This window comes from Phyllobates terribilis, unplaced genomic scaffold (assembly GCF_046119375.1).
Source record: "Phyllobates terribilis strain yellow unplaced genomic scaffold, ASM4611937v1 Scaffold_1__5_contigs__length_1240528914, whole genome shotgun sequence".
NCBI lineage: Eukaryota > Metazoa > Chordata > Amphibia > Anura > Dendrobatidae > Phyllobates > Phyllobates terribilis.
The window spans coordinates 212070074-212090960 of NW_027362761.1; the positions used below are offsets into that span (position 1 = coordinate 212070074).

Here is a 20887-nt window from a genome sequence, read left to right on the forward strand (position 1 = left end):
TTTTATGACTGCAGCTGAAAATAAAAGCGCTCTTAATTTCCAGTGGGACTGGAAAACATGAATTATTTGTTTCAAAGAGTCAATTTAGTCACTGTGCTGACAGTTTCTGGTAGCACTTGTTGGGTTGCACCAAATGTTCCTTTCTTTGTATAGAACAATTCCATTCAGAAATAGAAATTAAATTAGTCCAAAAGATATTCCTCCAAATATTTTTCATATCAGGCAGTACCAGCTATGCTGAATTCTGCCACTGCCTGATCTAACCTCTAAAACATTAACTGTATTTATGCATAAAATTAGTTTCTTAGTTTTGCAAATGTTGTTTTTAGATTTATAATCCCGCTTGGTTGACCTTACCAATCATTTTTTAACTTATACAAGATTATATACAAGTTCACATTTATATAATATTAGGTTTACCTTCAAAACTGATAAAATAAATAAATGGTATTAAAAAAGGAGAAAAAAATAAAAAATATTTTTAAAATTAGCGTTTAAAAAAAATAAGTGAGAAAACCTAAAAAGCTTAAAAACCAACAGAAAGAGCAAACATATTGACACAAAATTTGGGGCCAAAATTTCACAATTAGTAAAAACAACATTTGCAAAAATAATTTAATAATTTAGGTTTCTCATTTTTATTTTATTAAACATTGTTTTTAAAAATACTTTTCAAAATCCTTTATATTTTTTCTTCTTTTTTAATACAATTTATTTTTATATCATGTTTGAAGGTAAACCTAATGTTATGGAAATATGGACAGGGCCTGTTCATTATATATAATCTTGTATCAGTTAAAAACTATCGACAAATTCAACCAAGCTGGCGGTTAAGCAAAAGGAGGAAATAAACTATATTGGGAGAAAGGTCAGAGGTCATAACAGGATACAGACAAACATTTTTAGAGTCAAGCCAAGTGTCATGGCTACAATTAGAAACAATAACAATACAGTCAATGTGTTACCACAAGTCAAGTATAGTTGCTAAGAGAATTTGGCATAGAATAGGAACCATACAAGGAATGTATCAGAAGAAGTAGGCACCTGCAAAAATTAATTACTATTATTATGTTTAGGTGCTTATTCTATATTTCATCTAATAAACAATTCTACCTAGTGCAGAATAGTCTCTCAGCATGATATACTTTCTATTTTTTCTGAGCTAAAGGAGTTATCCAGGATTATTTAATTTTTTTACTACGAGCCTAAAAAGTAACAGGCAGGTAGTTGCTACCTACCCAACTGTTGTGTCCGGCGCCGATTTATGCCAGCACAGAGCGTGACCACTTCTGCCGGTAATTCAGCGGCTCTTGCTGGCATCACGTTGACAGAGTAGAAGCTTCTCTCTTGCTCTGATCTGTTGACGGGGTGTGACTGTTGATGTCGAGCTGATTGACAGCCGGTTCCTTGCTGCCTAACTGTCAATCAGCATGATGCCGGCAGTCACGCCAGAGCAGCCCGGAAGAAGAAGAGCTGTTCTGCTGACGTGTAGCAGCTAAATTGCCCTCAGGAGCGGTCGGTGACTGCTCTGAGCCGGCGCCGGGTAGAACAGGCAGGTAGTTGCCTCTGTTAGCAACTACCTGCCTATTAGTTTTTAGGCTCGTAGTAAAAAAAAATACTGGACAACTTCTTTTAGGATTGCAATAAATGAAATGTACATTATATGTGACACTCCAGGAGTCCGGTTGCCACATTGGCATTTCCTCCCTCACAGGGGGTGATGCCATGCCTGGAAGCAAAGAGGGGTCCCCTTATCAGGTAACACCAGCATCCAACACATTTCCTGGCTCCAGACCAGAAGGGGGAGCTCTAACTCGGTTTCAGGGGAGCTTCCCCTTTAAATTGGAGCCCGAAGGCGGGGGTTAGAAACGTCAGTTGGAGTAAGAAAAGTCAGTTGGGGACGGAGGAGAACGAGAGAAAGACGAGGGAGAACCTGGGGAGGAGAGCTGTGACCAAGCTTTCCCCAGAGAAAAGCGCCAGAAACCGGACATCGGAGTCCGTGATTGTTTGGGTACTGAAGTCCCGGCAGCTAAATCCGGAGGGCAGGAGACTGCAGGTCTCCTGGTCCCACCAAACACCTGGCGGCTCAGCAGCATACTAGAGCCTGGAGCTGCCACGAAGGAGCGACACCTGTAAAAGGCTCAATCTGCCTGCCATACGGGCTCGGATTTAACGATCACTCAGGAAAGAGGGCCGCAGCATAGCTTTAGGCAGCAGGGCCAAAGAATACAGCGGTCTCTTTCAGCAGCGGCGGCCACCTATAGCCGCATACCACTGATGGCATCACAAAACTTTTCCCCTAAATAAACTGCCCTTTTTATTGACCGCCTGGGGCCCCAGACCCCGTGACTATCCCAAGGAACCGACCGACCCGGTGGTGAGTACCCCACGGTCCTAAGGGGCGCATCATATACACATGTTATATCGTGTACAATAAGTTCCACTCACATCTGGAGCATTTATTGAAAATAATAAATTATTCTTCAATGAATCATTTTTTGATTATAATTAGTACTGCCATTTGTAGTAGCAAAAACACATATGCATAATTAAAAGGCTGTAGTTGTGTTTTTGAAATCCGTTATAGCGATTAGTAGTAAATTGTGCCATCTGCCCAACTGAAATACTTTTTTTCTTTCATTTACGGAGCTCCTGGTTCTCATTTTGTCCGTCTCTGCTTTAATACTATTATATTTACACTCTATGCTCTGTAACCACTTACCAAGACCCATGATTGGCTAGAGCCATTTTCCGATATTATGTTGCCAAGCTATGTGTAGTCTATTGCCAGCTTTCGGAATTTGTGGTTTGAATTTCAATGCTAGCTCTTTGTGGAAATTCTATTTCCATAATATTCAGACATCGAATAAATGATCATTTCCTGAAAAAGAGAGAATGTTCCTGATTCAGTGGAAATAAAGCAATTTATTTTTACTTGTTTTGATCATATTATGATAGTAAATCTATAGTAACTACTGTTGTTTACTGGTAAACTCAAAGACTTACTCATATGTCTTGGAAAACTGTAGAACACTAGTTGTAATGTGTTCAACAATTACTGTGAGCAAAATATAACTGATTGAAACACTCATTTCATATATAACCGTCTCTTGTAAATATCATATAGCAAAATGTCCAGTAATAGGTGTGTGAAGGAATGGCAAAATGGAGACCCCACAGAATCTCACAGTTACAACCCCTTGTGATGGATCCACACCCCGCCACCCACCTGACATCACAATTATGTTAGATGAGGCACGTAGTACGGATCTGCCCTTTGCACCAATGTGACGTTCCACACCCCCCTGAGGGACGCGTAAGGTCAGATTGGTACAGATATGCACAGACACCCCCTGTCCACACGGGTACAGGGAGGCACCAGGGAGTGAGAAGAGGAGGCGCACTCAGTCACTGACGTGGCATCACACTTGTCCACAACCCTGACAGCCTCAGAGGCTCCTTTCACCAGCTCCAGTGAAGCGGAGCCTGGTCGGCCTGGGAGAGCTGCCACCAGAGTTTCTATTTAATATAACAGACTTATATCAGGCTAGAAACCAGTCCGGTAGCGTGTTTGTTGGACCGAACAATGGACGTAAGGTTCGTGGATCGAGATAAAAGAACAGCCCAAGGTTAAATTATATATTTAATCGCTGAAAGGGCACACTAAACAAACAATATATATATAAGGGTTATACATACTGTAGCATCGGCGTCTCTGCCCCGTACTAGGCAGAGACGCCGTCCCTCTCACCTCCCCGCTCCTGGCGCGGCGTCCTCCAGCGCTTCTCTCCCCGCTGCTTCCGGCACGCGCTCCTTCCCCGGCAGTGTGCTTAGGGCGCGCGCGCGCGCTCTCCCCCTCTCTTAAAGGGACCGCGCGCGCCGTCCTAAGGAGTCCCCGGCCAATTGCCGGAGGACTTCCCATATTTAAGGCACCTCCTCCAAAATGGAGGTGCCCGAGCAATGTTGTTGCAAAGCCTTCACTCTGCTTCAGCCCTCAGGTCCCGTTACCAGTTACCAGCCAGTCACCTGCCAGATTCCTGCTTGTTACCTGCCAGTCACCTGCCGGATTCCTGCCTGTTACCTGCCAGTTACCTGCCAGATTCCTGCTTGATTCCTGCCTGATATCCGCTTACCTGCTTGCAAGCCTGCGGTCCGACGGTCTGCTTTCCGACACCTGTCAGTCTGTCTATGGACCAGCCTGTCCGCTCACCTGGGAGCGCTCATCTGCTACCTGCCTGCTAGCCTACCTGGAGGCTCCGCCGTCACTTGCCGTGACCACCTGCCTGTCCAGAGACTCTTGCCTGCCCACCTGGGAGCGCTCACCTGCTACCTGTCTGCTAGCCTACCTGGAGGCTCTGCCGTCACTTGCCGTGACCACCTGCCCGTCCAGAGACTCTCGCCCGCTCACCTGGGAGCGCTCACCAGCCACCTGCCTGCTGTCCTTCTACCCAGAGACTGTCCCTGTCACTTGCCGTGAGTACCCGTCCTTTTACCCAGAGACTGTCCCTGTCACTTGCCGTGACTACCTGCCCCTCTACCCAGAGACTGTCCCTGTCACTTGCCGTGACTACCTGCCCCTCTACCCAGAGACTGTCCCTGTCACTTGCCGTGACTACCTGCCCGTCTTCCCAGGGAGCCACCCGCTTCCTTACAAGGACTGCCCCCTTGTATAGTTGCACAGAGGTTCCACCTCCCAGACCCGTTACAGTTTGCTCGGGCCATGGAACCCGGTGGCCCCCAGATCTCTGATCTGCACCAGGAAGTCTTACGTCAGAAAACTCAGCAGGAGGTGGTACTGTCCTATCTACGGTCCGTTAACTCTCGTCTAGGCGCATTGTGTGACTTGTCTATGTCTACCTCTGGTCCAGCCGTGCCCATTCCTGCGGTACTGCAACCCAGTCCCTTCATGGTACCCGACTATGGACCTCGGCTTCTGGCACCTCCACGCTTTGCCGGCGAACCTACTTTAGCTCGGGGTTTCATAAACCAGTGCACCCTGCACTTTGAGCTATTGGAATACCAGTTCATCTCCGACCGGGCCAAGGTGGCCTTCATCATGTCCCATCTTACTGGGGAGGCACTGGCATGGCTAAATCCCCTGTGGGAGAGAGGGGATCCCCTGGTGTCCGACCTGCCGTCTTTCCTCGCTGCTTTCCGGAAAGTCTTCGATGAACCTGGACGGAAAACCTCTTCTGCCTCCTCACTGCTACGTCTCCGCCAAGGGAGTCTCACCGTGGGCCAATATGCCATACGGTTCCGCACCCTCGCTTCTGAGCTTGCCTGGGAAAATGAGGCTCTGGTGTCCGTCTTCTGGGAGGGTCTTTCCGGTCGGATTAAGGACGAGTTAGCTGGTCGGGACATTCCTACCACTCTGGATGACCTGGTGTCACTAGCTACCCGGATTGGCATCCGGTTCCAAGAACGTGCCAAAGAGACTACCTGGGAGAAAGACTTTTCTTGCTCTGCTCCTACTTCCCTGAGACCTGCCTCTCAATCAGTCACTCCGCGGGCGCCCTCGCCTGAACCTATGCAGATCGACCAGACCAAGATGGTCAAATCTCGCCAAGAATCTCGCCGAGCCGAGGGAAGCTGTTTCTATTGTGGCAGTATGGAGCACTTCATCCGTTCCTGCCCGGAGAAGCCGGGAAACGCCAGTGTCTAGGACCGCTCGGAGAGGTCGTCCTAGACAAAAGTAAGCCCTCTCCGTCTCTGACTTTACCGGTCTCTATTGCTTGGGGAGAAAACCGTCACTTTGAACTTGCCCACCTGGATTCTGGAGCTGCTGGAAACCTCATCTCCCAGTCTCTGGTAGAGAGATACCGTATTCCCACCAAGTCCCTGGCTGAACCATTATCAGTCGCCTCCGTGGATGGAAGACTTCTCTCGGAGACCATCCTGCTCGTCACTGAACCCATAACCCTGCAGGTGGGAATGCTGCACTCTGAGGAAATCTCATTCCATGTGTTGTCCGGACTTTCTCACTCCCTGTTGCTAGGTCTACCTTGGCTCCAGACACACAAACCCGTATTGAACTGGCGATCCGGTGAAGTACTCCGATGGGGTCCAGACTGCCATAGGACCTGCCTGGTTCCGGTCCGCCCAGTTCGCCCTCCGCCTACTCCAGCTAATTTACCAGGTCTCCCGGCTCCTTACTGGCCCTATGCGGACGTCTTCGGTAAGAAGGAAGCAGAGACGTTGCCACCCCATAGGCCATATGACTGGCCGATCGACCTGGTACCTGGCACCACTCCTCCCCGTGGGCGTATCTACCCGTTGTCTGCAGCCGAGACCCGGGCCATGTCTGAGTACATTGAAGAGAATCTGGCTAGGGGATTTATCCGGAAATCTACCTCCCCGGCTGGAGCCGGATTCTTCTTTGTCAAAAAGAAAGACGGCTCGCTACGCCCCTGTATTGACTATAGAGGACTCAATCAGATCACGGTTAAAAATAAATACCCCCTTCCGCTCATCTCTGAGTTATTTGATCGTCTTAAAAGCGCCAGGATCTTCTCCAAGCTGGATCTGCGTGGAGTTTATAACCTGGTCCGTATCCGTCAGGGAGACGAGTGGAAAACAGCATTTAATACCCGGGACGGACACTATGAGTACCGTGTGATGCCCTTCGGTCTCTGCAATGCTCCCGCCGTCTTCCAAGAACTGGTCAACGACATCTTCCGTGACCTTCTTTACTCCTGCGTGGTGGTATACCTGGACGACATCTTGGTCTTCTCTCCGGATCTTCCCACACATCGGAGGGATGTTCGTCAGGTCCTGCTTAGGCTCAGGCAGAACCACCTCTATGCTAAATACGAGAAGTGCCTTTTTGAGCAGACCTCTCTTCCTTTCCTGGGCTATGTTATCTCCCAGACAGGCTTGCGAATGGATCCCGAGAAGCTCTCTGCTGTCCTAAAGTGGCCCCGTCCGGAGGGCTTGAAGGCGATACAGCGATTCCTGGGCTTCGCTAATTACTATCGTCTCTTCATTCCTCACTTCTCGTCACGGACTGCGCCCATATCTGCGCTCACCCGTAAGGGAGCAAATCCCAAGGTATGGTCATCCGAAGCTGAGGAGGCCCTTCCTTTCCCTGAAACAAGCCTTCTCCTCTGCCCCTGTGCTGCACCGTCCAGACTGCAACAAACAGTTCTACCTGGAGGTTGATGCCTCCTCCTCTGGAGCCGGAGCGGTGCTCACCCAGAAGTCTTCCTCCGGGAGAATGGTAACCTGCGGCTTTTTCTCTAAAATCTTCTCCTCCTCTGAGCGCAATTACTCCATAGGAGACCGAGAACTGCTTGCCGTTAAATTGGCGCTGGAGGAGTGGCGTTACCTGCTTGAAGGGGCCCTATACCCGGTGATCATCTATACGGATCACAAGAACCTGGCATATCTCCAAAATGCCCAGAGACTTAATCCACGTCAAGCCCGGTGGTCTTTGTTCTTTGCCCGCTTCGATTTCATCCTTCATTTCCGCCAAAAATGTCAAAGCTGATGCCTTGTCCCGATCCTTCCTGTCCTCCGACCAAAAGGAGGAGCCTTTGCACATTATCGACCCCTCCAAGGTGATGAATGTGGCCCCCTTGGATTTGACTCGTCTTCCACCCGGCAAGACGTTCGTGGCGCCTCCAGACCGTGAGAGGGTTCTTCGCTGGGGTCATTCTTCTAAACTAGCTGGCCATGCCAGCCAAAAGAAGACCTTCCAACTCATTTCCCGGCATTACTGGTGGTCTACCCTGCGTAAGGATGTGGTAGACTTCGTCTCTGCCTGTTCATCTTGTGGCCGCAACAAAATTCCCAGACACTTACCAGCTGGTCATCTCCTGCCGCTTTCCATACCTGTTGCCCCGTGGCAACACATCGCTATGGACTTCATTACCGATCTTCCTGTCTCTGCCGGGTGTACTGTCATTTGGGTGGTCGCGGACCGCTTCTCTAAAATGGCCCACTTCATTCCCCTGCCTGGTCTTCCGTCTGCACCTGAGCTGGCTAAGGACTTTATTCGCCATATCTTCCGTCTCCATGGCCTACCCCTCCACATCTTGTCGGATCGAGGGGTTCAGTTTACCTCACGCTTCTGGAGAGCCACATGTAAACTGCTGGACGTCACCCTGGACTTCTCCTCCGCTTACCACCCTCAGTCCAATGGTCAAGTGGAGCTGATCAATCAGATCCTTACCAGCTATCTCTGGCACTTTGCTAATGCCCACCATTCTGATTGGGTGGACCTCCTTCCTTGGGCCGAGTTCTCTTATAATAACCACGAGAGCGAATCCTCTTCCAAGTCCCAGTTCTTTATTGTCTATGGCCAGCACCTCCGGATTCCGCTCCCTGTCTCTGTTTCTGTGGACAACCCTGCTGCGGAGTCTCTTGTCAGCGAATTTTCTACTATTTGGGAGAGTACCAGGTCCGCTCTTCTTCTGTCCTCTGAGCGGATGAAGAAACATGCTGATAAGAGACGTCTGGATCCGCCTCAATTACGTCCGGGAGACAAGGTTTGGCTCTCGTCCAAACATGTGCGGCTCAAAGTACCCTCCTTCAAGTTGGGCCCTCGATTCATCGGTCCCTTCGAAGTCCTCAGGCAAATTAACCCTGCGGCCTACAAATTAAAACTCCCGGCCACCCTACGGATTCCCAACTCCTTCCACGCATCTCTCCTCAAACCCGTTGTCTTTAACTCTTTTTCCAATAATCCAGGTGCCCCTCCTGCTCCGGTTTCCGCTGATGACGTCTTTGAGGTAGAGAGTATTCTGGCCTCCAAGAGGGTAAGAGGAAAGACCTTTTTTCTGGTAGATTGGAAGGGGTTTGGTCCTGAGGAGAGAACTTGGGAACCCAGGGAGAACATCAACGCCCCGCTTCTCCTTGAAAAATTTCTTTCTGGCCAAAAAAAGAGGGGGCCTAAAGGGGGGGGTACTGTAGCATCGGCGTCTCTGCCCCGTACTAGGCAGAGACGCCGTCCCTCTCACCTCCCCGCTCCTGGCGCGGCATCCTCCAGCGCTTCTCTCCCCGCTGCTTCCGGCACGTGCTCCTTCCCCGGCAGTGTGCTTAGGGCGCGCACGCGTGCGCTCCCCCTCTCTTAAAGGGACCGCGCGCGCCGTCCTAAGGAGTCCCCGGCCAATTGGCGGAGGACTTCCCATATTTAAGGCACCTCCTCCAAAATGGAGGTGCCCGAGTAATGTTGTTGCAAAGCCTTCACTCTGCTTCAGCCCTCAGGTCCCGTTACCAGCCAGTCACCTGCCAGATTCCTGCTTGTTACCTGCCAGTCACCTGCCGGATTCCTGCCAGTTACCTGCCAGATTCCTGCTTGATTCCTGCCTGATATCCGTTTACCTGCTTGCAAGCCTGCGGTCCGACGGTCTGCTTTCCGACACCTGTCAGTCTGTCTATGGACCAGCCTGCCCGCTCACCTGGGAGCGCTCATCTGCTACCTGCCTGCTAGCCTACCTGGAGGCTCCGCCGTCACTTGCCGTGACCACCTGCCTGTCCAGAGACTCTTGCCTGCCCACCTGGGAGCGCTCACCTGCTACCTGTCTGCTAGCCTACCTAGAGGCTCTGCCGTCACTTGCCGTGACCACCTGCCCGTCCAGAGACTCTCGCCCGCTCACCTGGGAGCGCTCACCAGCCACCTGCCTGCTGTCCTTCTACCCAGAGACTGTCCCTGTCACTTGCCGTGAGTACCCGTCCTTTTACCCAGAGACTGTACCTGTCACTTGCCGTGACTACCTGCCCCTCTACCCAGAGACTGTCCCTGTCACTTGCCGTGACTACCTGCCCCTCTACCCAGAGACTGTCCCTGTCACTTGCCGTGACTGCCCCCTTGTATAGTTGCACAGAGGTTCCACCTCCCAGACCCGTTACACATACACAATGGTCAGAGTTGCAAGCACAATAGCATGGAGCCGGTTCTGGTGTCATCGGATCCAGCCGGGCCCATTCTATGCGTGGAGACCAAACACAGGGGCCCTAGGGGCTTCTGAAAGGCTTTGCCACATATTCCCTTATCCTTGCTTGCTGGGCGGTGAAGAAAGGAATGGGGAGATTCTCCATTCTTTTAGGTTTCCAAAAATCTATTTTGTGTATCACTCGGACATATCATCTTCCCATAACTCGCTGTTGAATCATAGTAGTTCACACACACAGGAGCACATGATCTCTGTAACCCTGCCAAACAGTGCACAGTGATTGACATGGGATTACCTTGAATATCTTCACAGGGGGTTTTAAGGTGGCTGCCGGACAGGTCGTGGACGGGAGGTATGTGTCCCCGAAGTGCCAAGCTTCGGTGATGTAGGACCCGGAGAAGCAGGCTCCAGCACACATAGTGCTGAGAGGAATTTATTGGGCCCGGATTACAGGGCCGGGTTTTACTAGCAGCTGAAAGAGCTGGTGGGGGAACAGCTGTTCACTTACCTCCAGTCCAGGTCTTGGAAGGCTGATTTAAGACAGCTGCGCCTGTCTCAGTTTGTCTGTGTGTGTTGGGCAAGGTGAGTACAAATCCCTACAATTGGTGGAGAATGGGGGCACAGATCCCAAGCGGCAGTGTGACTGCTACAAGAAGACGTATATGTCCTGGGTGAAGTTGGCCATAAGCCAGCAAGTGTCGCCGGACAAAATGGAGGACCTGCTTAAACATCTGTTGCAGGTACGACAAGCGTAGCCCAGCAGCAACTTCAGCAACATCAGGCTCAGCAGGCGCAGTTCCAGCAGCAGTACCAGCAGAGCCAGCAGAACATACAGCAGCAGCAACGGGAGCAGCAGCAGGAAACAAATAAACTTCTGATGCAGAAGATCCAACAGCTGCAAAGACAAATGGAAATCTTGGCAGAGCAGATCCGTGGCAGGATGACCGCCACATCCTCAGATCCAGGTGATGACTCACACATCAGGAAGACGGTAAGAAGAGCATTACAAAAGATGACCCCGGGTGATGACGTTGAGGCGTTCCTGACGGTCTTTGAGAGCGTGGCAGAGCGGGCGAAATTGCCTTCAGAGTAGTGGGCGGAGGTACTGGCGCCATATTTGACAGGCGAGCCGCAGAAGGCCTATTATGACTTGGTCTTGCAGGACACAAAAGAGTACGCTAAGTTGAAAACTGAGATTTTGGCACACTTGGGAGTAATTCTGACTGTCAGGGTGCAACGGGTTCACCACTGGGCCTATTACTGACAAGCCTCCCCGGTCCCAGATGTTCGACCTCCTACACCTGGTCCAAAAATGGTTGCAATCTGAATCTTCCTCCCCAGCACAGATGGTGGAGAAGGTCGTTCTAAACAGGTTTATACACTCTCTCCCGAAGTCGGTGAAATCCTGGGTTGCCCAGGGAGATCCCCATAATGCCTATGACTTGATGGGGTTGGTGGAAAGATACCAGGCGTTTGAGAGTTCGTTGGGAAAACAAGGGGTCGTAGCCTCTCAATACTGGGGTTCCCAAAAGGCGGCGGACACCCAAAAGAAGGGAGCTGGAGCCACACCTGAATGCAGACAAGACTCAGGAATGGATCCTCCAGAGATTCTACTGGCCAGGTTGCTATAGAGAAATAAAGAGTTTAAAGAGTTATTGTCGTTCCTGCCCCACATGCCAGATAACTTTCCCAGTGGCCCACTTCCGCAGTCCCCTAATGCCCCTACCAGTCATCGAGGTTCCATTCGAACGCATAGCAATGGATCTAGTGGGGCCTCTGGTCAAGTCCGCCCGAGGGCATCAGTATATCCTGGTGGTATTAGATTATGCTACACGGTATCCGGAGGCCGTACCACTACGAAACTCCTCCGCCAGGTGTATAGCCCGGCAGTTAGTCCACATGTTTTTAAGAATGGGGTTGCCTAAGGATATCCTAACAGAAAAAGGAACTCCATTTATATCGAAGGTCATGAGGGAATTGTGCAAGACATTGCAGATTGCACAACTGAGAACCTCCGTGTACCATCCCCAGACGGACGGACTGGTCGAGAGGTTTAACAAAACCTTGAAAGCAATGTTGAGGAAAGCAGTGGAAAAGGATGTCCGAGACTGGGACTGTCTGCTTCCTTATCTGTTGTTCGCCATCAGGGAAGTTCCCCAAGCTTCCACAGGTTTCTCCCCGTTTGAACTTCTCTATGGACGACACCATCGAGGACTCCTTGATGTGGCGAAAGAGTCCTGAGAAGCTGAGACCACTCCATATAGGAGCGTGGTGGAGCACGTTGCCCAGATGCAAGAGAGGATTGCCCACGTGATGCCCATTGTGAGGGAGCACCTCCTCAAGGCACAAGAGGCACAGTCCAGGGTGTATAATAGGTCGGCCCGGGTGAGATCGTTCAACCCAGGAGATTGAGTGCTTGTGCTAGTGCTCACAGTGGAGAGCAAGTTCATGGCCAAGTGGCAGGGCCCCTATGAGGTGGTAGAGAAAGTGGGGGAAGTCAACTATAAAATCCACTAACCGGGGAAGAGGAAGCCCTACCAAATTTACCATGTTAACTTGATTAAGCCATGGCAAGATAGAGAGCCCGTGGAAGCTCCCTGTTTAGTGGCTGAGGCTGAGGCCAATGTGACAGAGGTCAAGGTGGCAGAGTCACTGTCACGTGCCCAAAAGCAACAGTGCAAAGAGTTGCTACAGCAAAATAAAGACCTGTTTTCGGAGTTGCCAGGACTCACTCAGGTCATAGAGCATGAGGTTCTCACAGATGCTCATGTTCGCGTCAATCTAAAACCATACCGGATCCCCGAGGCCCGCAGAGAGGTGATCTCAAAAGAAGTGAGGCGAATGCTTAACCTGGAAGTCATTGAAGAGTTCAAAAGTGGATGGTCCAGTCCTATTGTCTTAGTGCCGAAACCAGATGGGGAATGGCGGTTTTACAACGACTATAGGAAGCTGAACGAGGTCTCAAAGTTCGACGCCTACCCAATGCCTAGGGTAGATGAGCTTATCGAAAAGCTAGGACCCGCTCGGTACATCACCACTCTGGACCTCACCAAAGGATATTGGCAAATTCCCCTGTCCAAAGAGGCCAAGGAGAAGACAGCCTTCTCGACGCCAGACGGATGTTATCAATACATCAGGATGCCGTTTGGGTTGCAGGGAGCTCCGGCCAACCTCCAGAGAGCCATGGACCGGATCTTAGCACCCCACAAAAAGTATGCAGCGGCCTACCTAGATGACATCGTCATATTCAGCCAGGACTGGGAAATTCATCTGGACAAAGTTCAAGCCATACTTGATGCCCTAAGGAAGGCCGGCTTTACGATCAACCCGAAGAAATGTGCCATGAAGATGGAGGAAGCCAAGTACCTAGGGTACGTGGTTGGTAGAGGGGAAATAAAACCACAAATAAATAAGGTCGAGGCGATCTTGAACTGGCCACAGCCCCTCTCGAAGAAGCAGGTCAGGGCGTTTCTAGGCATTGTGGGCTACTATCGAAGATTTGTCCCTAACTTTGCCCTGATAGCAGCCCTGCTGACGGATCTTCTGAAAGGGACGAAGTCAGCTATGGCCAAGTGGTCCCCGGAAGCAGAAGCGGCCTTCCAGGAATTGAAACTGGTCCTCTGTAAACAGCCAGTCTTGGTGGCGCCCAACTTCTCCAAAGAGTTTGTGGTTCAGATGGATGCATCGGATGTCGGGCTGGGAGCAGTCTTGTCCCAGGAGATTAACGGAGAAGAACACCCTGTAATATACCTCAGGCGGAAGCTCTCCACTTGTGAAAAGAACTACTCCATTGTAGAAAAAGAATGTTTGGCCATTAAGTGGGCGTTAGACACGCTGAGGTATTACATTTTAGGTAGAAGGTTCAAGTTAGTGTCAGACCATGTCCCACTGACGTGGATGCGAGAAAAGAAGGGGAACAATGCCAGAGTGACTAGGTGGTTCTTGGCTCTACAAGATTTTAGTTTCCGGGTAGAACATAGGCCTGGGAAAAAACATGGGAATGCTGATGCCTTGTCAAGGGTTTATTATATGGTGACAGAAGGTGCCAAGTCCCCCCAGCTTTGGGCAGAGGGGGGGTATGTAAGGTGGCTGCAGGACAGGTCGTGGATGGGATGTATGTGTCCCCGAAGTGCCAAGCTTCGGTGATGTAGGACCCGGAGAAGCAGGCTCCAGCACACATAGTGCTGAGAGGAATTTAATGGGCCCAGATTACAGGACCGGGTTTTACGAGCAGCTGAAAGAGCTGGGGGGGGACAGCTGCTCACTTACCTCCAGTCCATGTCTTGGAAGGCTGATTTAAGACTGATGCGCCTGTCTCAGTCTGTCTGTGTGTGTTGGACAAGGTGAGCAGACCTTGCATGTGCTGCTCAGACTCTGCTGGAGGCAGAGGAAGGCACTTTGTTTAAACGGTTGAGGCCGTGCTGCATGGACTTGTTATTTTGAGCTTTGTTCTGTTACTCCTTTTTGTGACAGGAAAAGGCTGTTCCTTTTGTTTCCTCACTGGTGTATGGACACTTAATAAACCACCAGTTTGTTTGAACCCGCAGACTGCATCACTGTGTGAACCTGTGCCTACCTCCAACGCTTCTCAGTGAGTACAAATCCCTACAGGGTATATTAGACTTAATGGGATCCGGTGATGTTCGATAATGTGATTAATCTGCAGGTTAATAACATTATGAAGGTGCCCGGCAGCAGTACTCAAAGTGTGGCACCCGGGAGAAAATTAACTTTATTCCTCCCACAAGCCGTTGGCTTCCAGTCATGCAAGCATGCCCGGAGCAATTACAATCACCACTCACAGCACTGAGAGCGGCGGATGTAAGCACACCCCAGCACTGACAGACAGGTCTATATTGATGCACTGCAGAGCCAGTGGGCAATCGGCGCTGGGGTGTGCTTACAGTTGCCACCCTCAGTGCTGTGGGCGGTGATTGTCATGGGTACGCCTGCATGACTGAAAACTGGCGGCTCACAGGAGGAATAAAGTTCATTTTCTTCCGAGTGCTGCACTTTCAGTACTGGTGCTGGGCACCTTCATAATACTATTAAACTGCAGATTAACCCTATATTATTATTAATAAAAAAAATTTAGCACAGTTCATTCCATGGTGCTGTACATGACAAGGGGTTACATACAGGATACAAGTATAAATTACAGTCAAGAAACTAAAAATGATTGACTGGTACAGAAAGGAGAAGGCTTTTCTTGCAGGCTTACAGTCTACAGGGTAATGGGGAAGGAGACAGTTTATTCTGCAGGGGAATCTGCAAGTTAATAGCGTAATGAAATCTGACATGTTCCCTTTAAATATTGCTTATAGATTATCTTTTGAGGCCTTTTATTGTAAGAGAGAATTTTATATTATATGTGCACGTTGCTTGTTTCTGAACCCTTTCCATCGGTCCCAAGTCTGTTATACAGTGTGGAGCCTGAGGATGTGTCCTGCTAAATGATCAGTAAGGCAAAATTATTCCTGAATCCATAGCAGAAAAAGACAATTTTGACTAGAAGAGTTCTTAATATACAGGATGTCATTTTATAAAAGTAACTCAAGTGTAACTGCCATATTATTGGCAATGTTTACGTTTTCTGAAGTCTTTTTGGACTTCTGTCGCCTAATGTCCAGTATCTGTACATGGGAATTGTCAAAACCATATGCAAAAAACTTGACCTGAGTACATCTTACTGTGTGCATATATGCTAAATGTGTCGGTCAGAAACTCATCTAGCAGAAACTATTAAAGAAAAAAAACAGCTGCTTTAACCATATTTTTCGGACTATAAGATGCATCGGAACATAAGACGTACCCTAAATTTGGGGGTGGAAAATAGGAAAAAATTATTTTATAAGATGGGGGGTCCGTTTTATAGTACGAATAGGTATCTTACCTGAGGGGGCGGTGGAGCGGGGATCACAGGAGGCATTGTCTGTAAGGAATCCAGTGTTTGAGCAATGCTGTGAGCCCTGGGTGGGAGAAGGGCGGGTTGTGGCGGTGGTGGAGCGGGATCGCAAGAAGCATGGTCCCTCCCTCAGGAACCCAGTGGCAACAGAAGCCGGTGTCGGCGGTCAGGGAGAGTGGAGTGCATTGCTTTTCTGGCGGCCGCGGTCATCTTACTGAAGCCGTGATCTACGCATGCGCAGACTGGGATCTCGGTGGCCATCTTACTGAAGTCGTAGGCCTCAGGGAAATCCCAGTCTGCACATGCGCGGCCATTTCCCTGTTGATCACGGCTTCAAGAATATGGCCGCGGCTACAAGAAAAGAAATGCACTCCACTCTGCCTGACTGCCGACACCAGCCCCTCAGCATCTCATCGCTTCTGCCGCCTCCGGGTTCCTGAGGCTTCCTGCGATCCCGCTCCACCACCACTGCAACTCCCCGGTAAGCTACTTTCGGACCAAGTTTAGGGGAAAAAAGTGCGTCTTATGGTCCAAAAAATACTGTAAATGAAACAAATAAATGTAAAAATATTTAAAAATACTTTATTGATAACAAATTGACCATTTGACAGCAAAAATAAATTGTCAACAAGATCATATAGAGAGATGAAGAAAAAGTGAGGCACAATGTATACACTGCTGCCTGTGGTACAATTAATAGAGGCATCAAAAAATAAATTAACGATCAAGACTGCAAATGAGAAATGGCGGTCATAAATCCTGGTGGGTGTAAAACAATACATATTAGACTAGATTGGATAAAAGGAAAAAAAATGGAAATGATTCAATTGTATAAGAAATAGCACTGCTACAACATTCATACATAAGTGTAAGGAAATAAGTAGTGAGTATGTGGCAATCAAAGGTAAATACAATCACAGAATGGCGGTGTTTAGTTGCTCTTCTCCTCCATTCTACACCCCAACGTGCGTTTTTTATTCCTTATTCCACTCCCTAAATGAGCAACGTGAATTATGCTTTGGGGGTGTGAAACAAAAGAGCATTGCAACTAAAATCATCACTCTAGGTCAGGATATATGTTTGATCATTTTTGTTGGCTTTGGATTGCCTTATTCTCACTACGTATTTCCTTACACTTCTTATGTATTAATGATAGACCACTATTATTTATTAAACCATTGAAACTTTTCCATTTTTATTTACTCTAACCTGCAATGTTGTACACCCATCAAAGGTTACAGCTACCATTTCTTTTATGCATTCTTGATTTTTAATTTATTGATACCTTTAAATCGTTCAAGAGGCAGCGGTATTTCCTATTTACATTGTCACTCACTACTCCTCCACCTGTCTATAGGCTTTTTAACCTTATGTCTTGGTGGAATTTTGTTGTTTTTAATCAGTTTAGTCAATTCGTTATCAATAATGTACTTCAAATAATTTTTAACATGTTCATATATTTATTAAATTGAGTGAGGATAGTGGCTTTTTTTTTTAGGTAATAAATCTTCAGTGGGTTTTACTTTCTAATACAGATAATATCTGTATACCTTAGCTATATCCTTCTAGTATATCAAGTATACTCATCTAAGAGAGTCCAGACCATTAAATGACACTAACTCTTGTTTTAGCGATAAAACAAGCAATTCGTCAAGCAGTTACATTAACCAAGGCATTTTAAAAACATCTCCTCATCCTACTATTAAGACAAAAGGGACACACCACACTACCCGCAAAGGTGAAGCACTGTAAAACTGCAACAATGAAGCACTGCAAGATGAAAGATTTGGACTTGCAGTGTTACAGTATTGCAGATCGTGTGGTGTGTCCAGTAGGAGGAGGAAATACTGTAAAAGTGCCTCGGTTAGAAATAAGACAACCATGGACATGTGACTGCTTGTGAAACCAGTATACAATGACATTTTAGCTAATGATCAGTCAAACTCAGTTAAATCATTTGTACACAATTTTTATAAACCCGACTTTCCCTATAACAAATAGTCATGGCCGCTTATATACTGTGAATCTTCATGCAAAATGCTGAGTTATCTTTTTTCTTCTCTTATAGACATGACTTATCTGTTGATGCCATCTACCAAATCTGGCTTGACCCTCCAGGGATGCCACAGGTGACTGCCCTAATCTATCATTTATTTTTTAGTTTAAATAATCTACTAGCTAAATAAAAATAAATTATAGCTTCATAACTATTTTTATGGTGTGGGAAAAAAATGGATGTCCTGAATGTAAAGATCTGTGAATGTAACTTGAAAAACCTGAAAGTATAAATCTGAGTGTTTTGGTGCCAATGGCCACCCAGGGTAAACCTTATAATTTTGACTAAGCTATTAGGCTAAGTGCCCACGATGCAGAAATGCTGCAGATTCTTTCTGCATCTCCCTGGCAGGAAAAATGCATGCGGATTTTACATGCGTTTTTCCTGCCAGGTAGAAGCGTTTGTCAAGCGTTTTTGCATGCATTTCTGTATGCGGGTTATCAAGCGCTTTTCCAAGCAATTTTAGCATTACTTGGAAAAGTGCTTGACAACTTGGTCACACTATATAAATCCATGCAACCGGCATGGATTTATAGTAGTGTGACCAAGTAATAGTTTAAAAAAAAAAAAAAAAAAAAGGTAAGAAATAAAAAATAAAGATTATACTTAGCTTCCGATGGCCCCCGGTATTTTCTCTGCTCCATCTGGTCTGTTGTATGGGTTGCGGTGGTGTGAAAGGACCAGTGATGACGTCATTGAGTCATGTGACAGGTCACGCGACCGCAACCGTCAGCTGTCGCGTGACCTGTCACATGGCTAAATGACGTCATGGAAGGTCCTTTTACACCATCGCGAGCCTCCGGGGAGGCAGGACGCATCGTACAGGAGACCGTGGGACATCAGAAGGTGAGTATAATGTATATTTTTTAGTTTAAATTCTTTTTTGTTACAGGTACTATGGTACCCGGGTCTGGATGAGAGTCTCCTCTTCTCCAGACCCGGGTACCATCCGCACATTGAATCGCTTAACATGTGCACATGTAGTCATGCGGATATTAAGCGATTCAATGCAAGTCAATGGCGGCAATTACACTGCATGTCTGCAAAATTAATGGACATGCTGCGGATTTTTCCGCAATGAAATTTCCGCAGCATGGGCACAGCACATGTGGATTATCATTGGGGTCAATGGGGCACGTATTATCAAGCGTTTTTTAAGTGTTTTCGCTGCGGAAATTCCACGGCAAAAACGCTTGAAAAACGCATAGTGGGCACGCAGCCTTAGGCGAAAACGCTTGGTAATACGTGCCCCATGGTCCCCAATGATAATCCGCATGTGCTGTGCACATGCTGCGGAAATTTCATTGCGGAAAAATACGCAGCATGTCCATTAATTTTGCAGACACGCAGCGTAATTGCCGCCATTGACTTGCACTGAATCGCTTAATATCCGCATGACTACATGTGCACATGCGGATATTAAGCGATTCAATGTGCGGATGGTACCAGGGTCTGGAGAAGAGGAGACTCTCCTCCAGATCCGGGTACCATAGAACCTGTAAAAAAAAGAATTTAAAATAAAAAATATACATTATACTTACCTTCTGATGTCCCCCGGTCTCCTGTACGATGCATCCTGGCTCCCCGGCAGCTTGCGATTGTGTAAAAGGACCTTCCATGACGTCATTTAGTCATGTGACAGGTAAAGGAGACCGGGGGACATCGGAAGGTGAGTATAATGTTTTTTTTTATTTATTTTTTACCATTTTTATTTTTTTTTAAACTATTAACTTGGTCACACTATATAAATCCATGCCGGTTGCATGGATTTATATAGTGTGAACAAGTTGTCATGCACTTTCCAAGAGATGCTAAAATCGCTTGGAAAAGCTCTTGACAACCCGCATGCAGAAATGCATGCAAAAACGCTTGACAAACGCTTCTACCTGGCAGGAAAAACGCATGTAAAATCCACATGCGTTTTTCCTGCCATGGAGATGCAGAAAGAATCTGCAGCATTTCTGCATCATGGGCACATAGCCTGAGTGGCAGCTCATTTAAGGCACATAACATACATCTGTTTAGTTTACATGATGAGTTTCTGCCTTCAGATCTGTATACTGGGAAGACTATATATGTATTAGCTTGGTATTGCCTCCCCATAAGTCCTGAAAGCAAATGTCAAGTTGTGACCTTAAAGAGTATACAGTGGTGGCCAAAAGTATTGGCACCCCTGCAATTCTGTCAGATAATACTCAGTTTCTTCCTGAAAATGATTGCAATCACAAATTCTTTGGTATTATTATCTTCATTTAATTTGTCTTCAATGAAAAAACACAAAAAGAATTGTCCTAAAGCCAAATTGGATACAATTCCACACCAAACCTAAAAAAGGGGGTGGACAAAAGTATTGGCACTGTTTGAAAAATCATGTGATGCTTCTCTAATTCGTGTAATTAACAGCACCTGTAACTTACCTGTGGCACATAACAGGTGTTGGCAATAACTAAATCACACTTGCAGCCAGTTAACATGGATTAAAGTTGACTCAACCTCTGTCCTGTGTCCTTGTGTGTACCACATTGAGCATGGAGAAAAGAAAGAAGACCAAAGAACTGTCTGAGGACTTGAGAAACCAAATTGTGAGGAAGCATGAGCAATCTCAAGGCTACAAGTCCATCTCCAAAGACCTGAATGTTCCTGTGTCTTCCGTGCGCAGTGTCATCAAGAAGTTTAAAGCCCATGGCACTGTGGCTAACCTCCCTAGATGTGGACGGAAAAGAGAAATTGACGAGAGATTTCAACGCAAGATTGTGCGGATGGTGGATAAACAACCTCGACTAACATCCAAACAAGTTCAAGCTGCCCTGCAGTCCGAGGGTACAACATTGTCAACCCATACTATCCGTCGACGTCTGAATGAAAAGGGACTGTATGGTAGGATACCCAGGAAGACCCCACTTCTTACCCCGAGACATAAAAAAGCCAGGCTGGAGTTTGCCAAAACTTACCTGAGAAAGCCTAAAACGTTTTGGAAGAATGTTCTCGGGTCAGATGAGACAAAAGTAGAGCTTTTTGGGAAAAAGCATCAAC

The 20887-nt window shown here is 47.6% G+C and overlaps 1 protein-coding gene across 2 annotated transcripts in view; it reads left to right on the plus strand.

Annotated features, from left to right (window-relative positions):
• The window catches only part of AOPEP (aminopeptidase O (putative)), a 731576-nt gene that overhangs the window by 490086 nt on the left and 220603 nt on the right, over positions 1-20887 (plus strand). For both annotated transcript variants that reach the window (XM_073670973.1, XM_073670974.1), the window contains exon 11: positions 17867-17927. In XM_073670973.1, coding sequence (XP_073527074.1) covers positions 17867-17927 — 61 coding nt within the window. The remainder of the gene's footprint in view (positions 1-17866; positions 17928-20887) is intronic.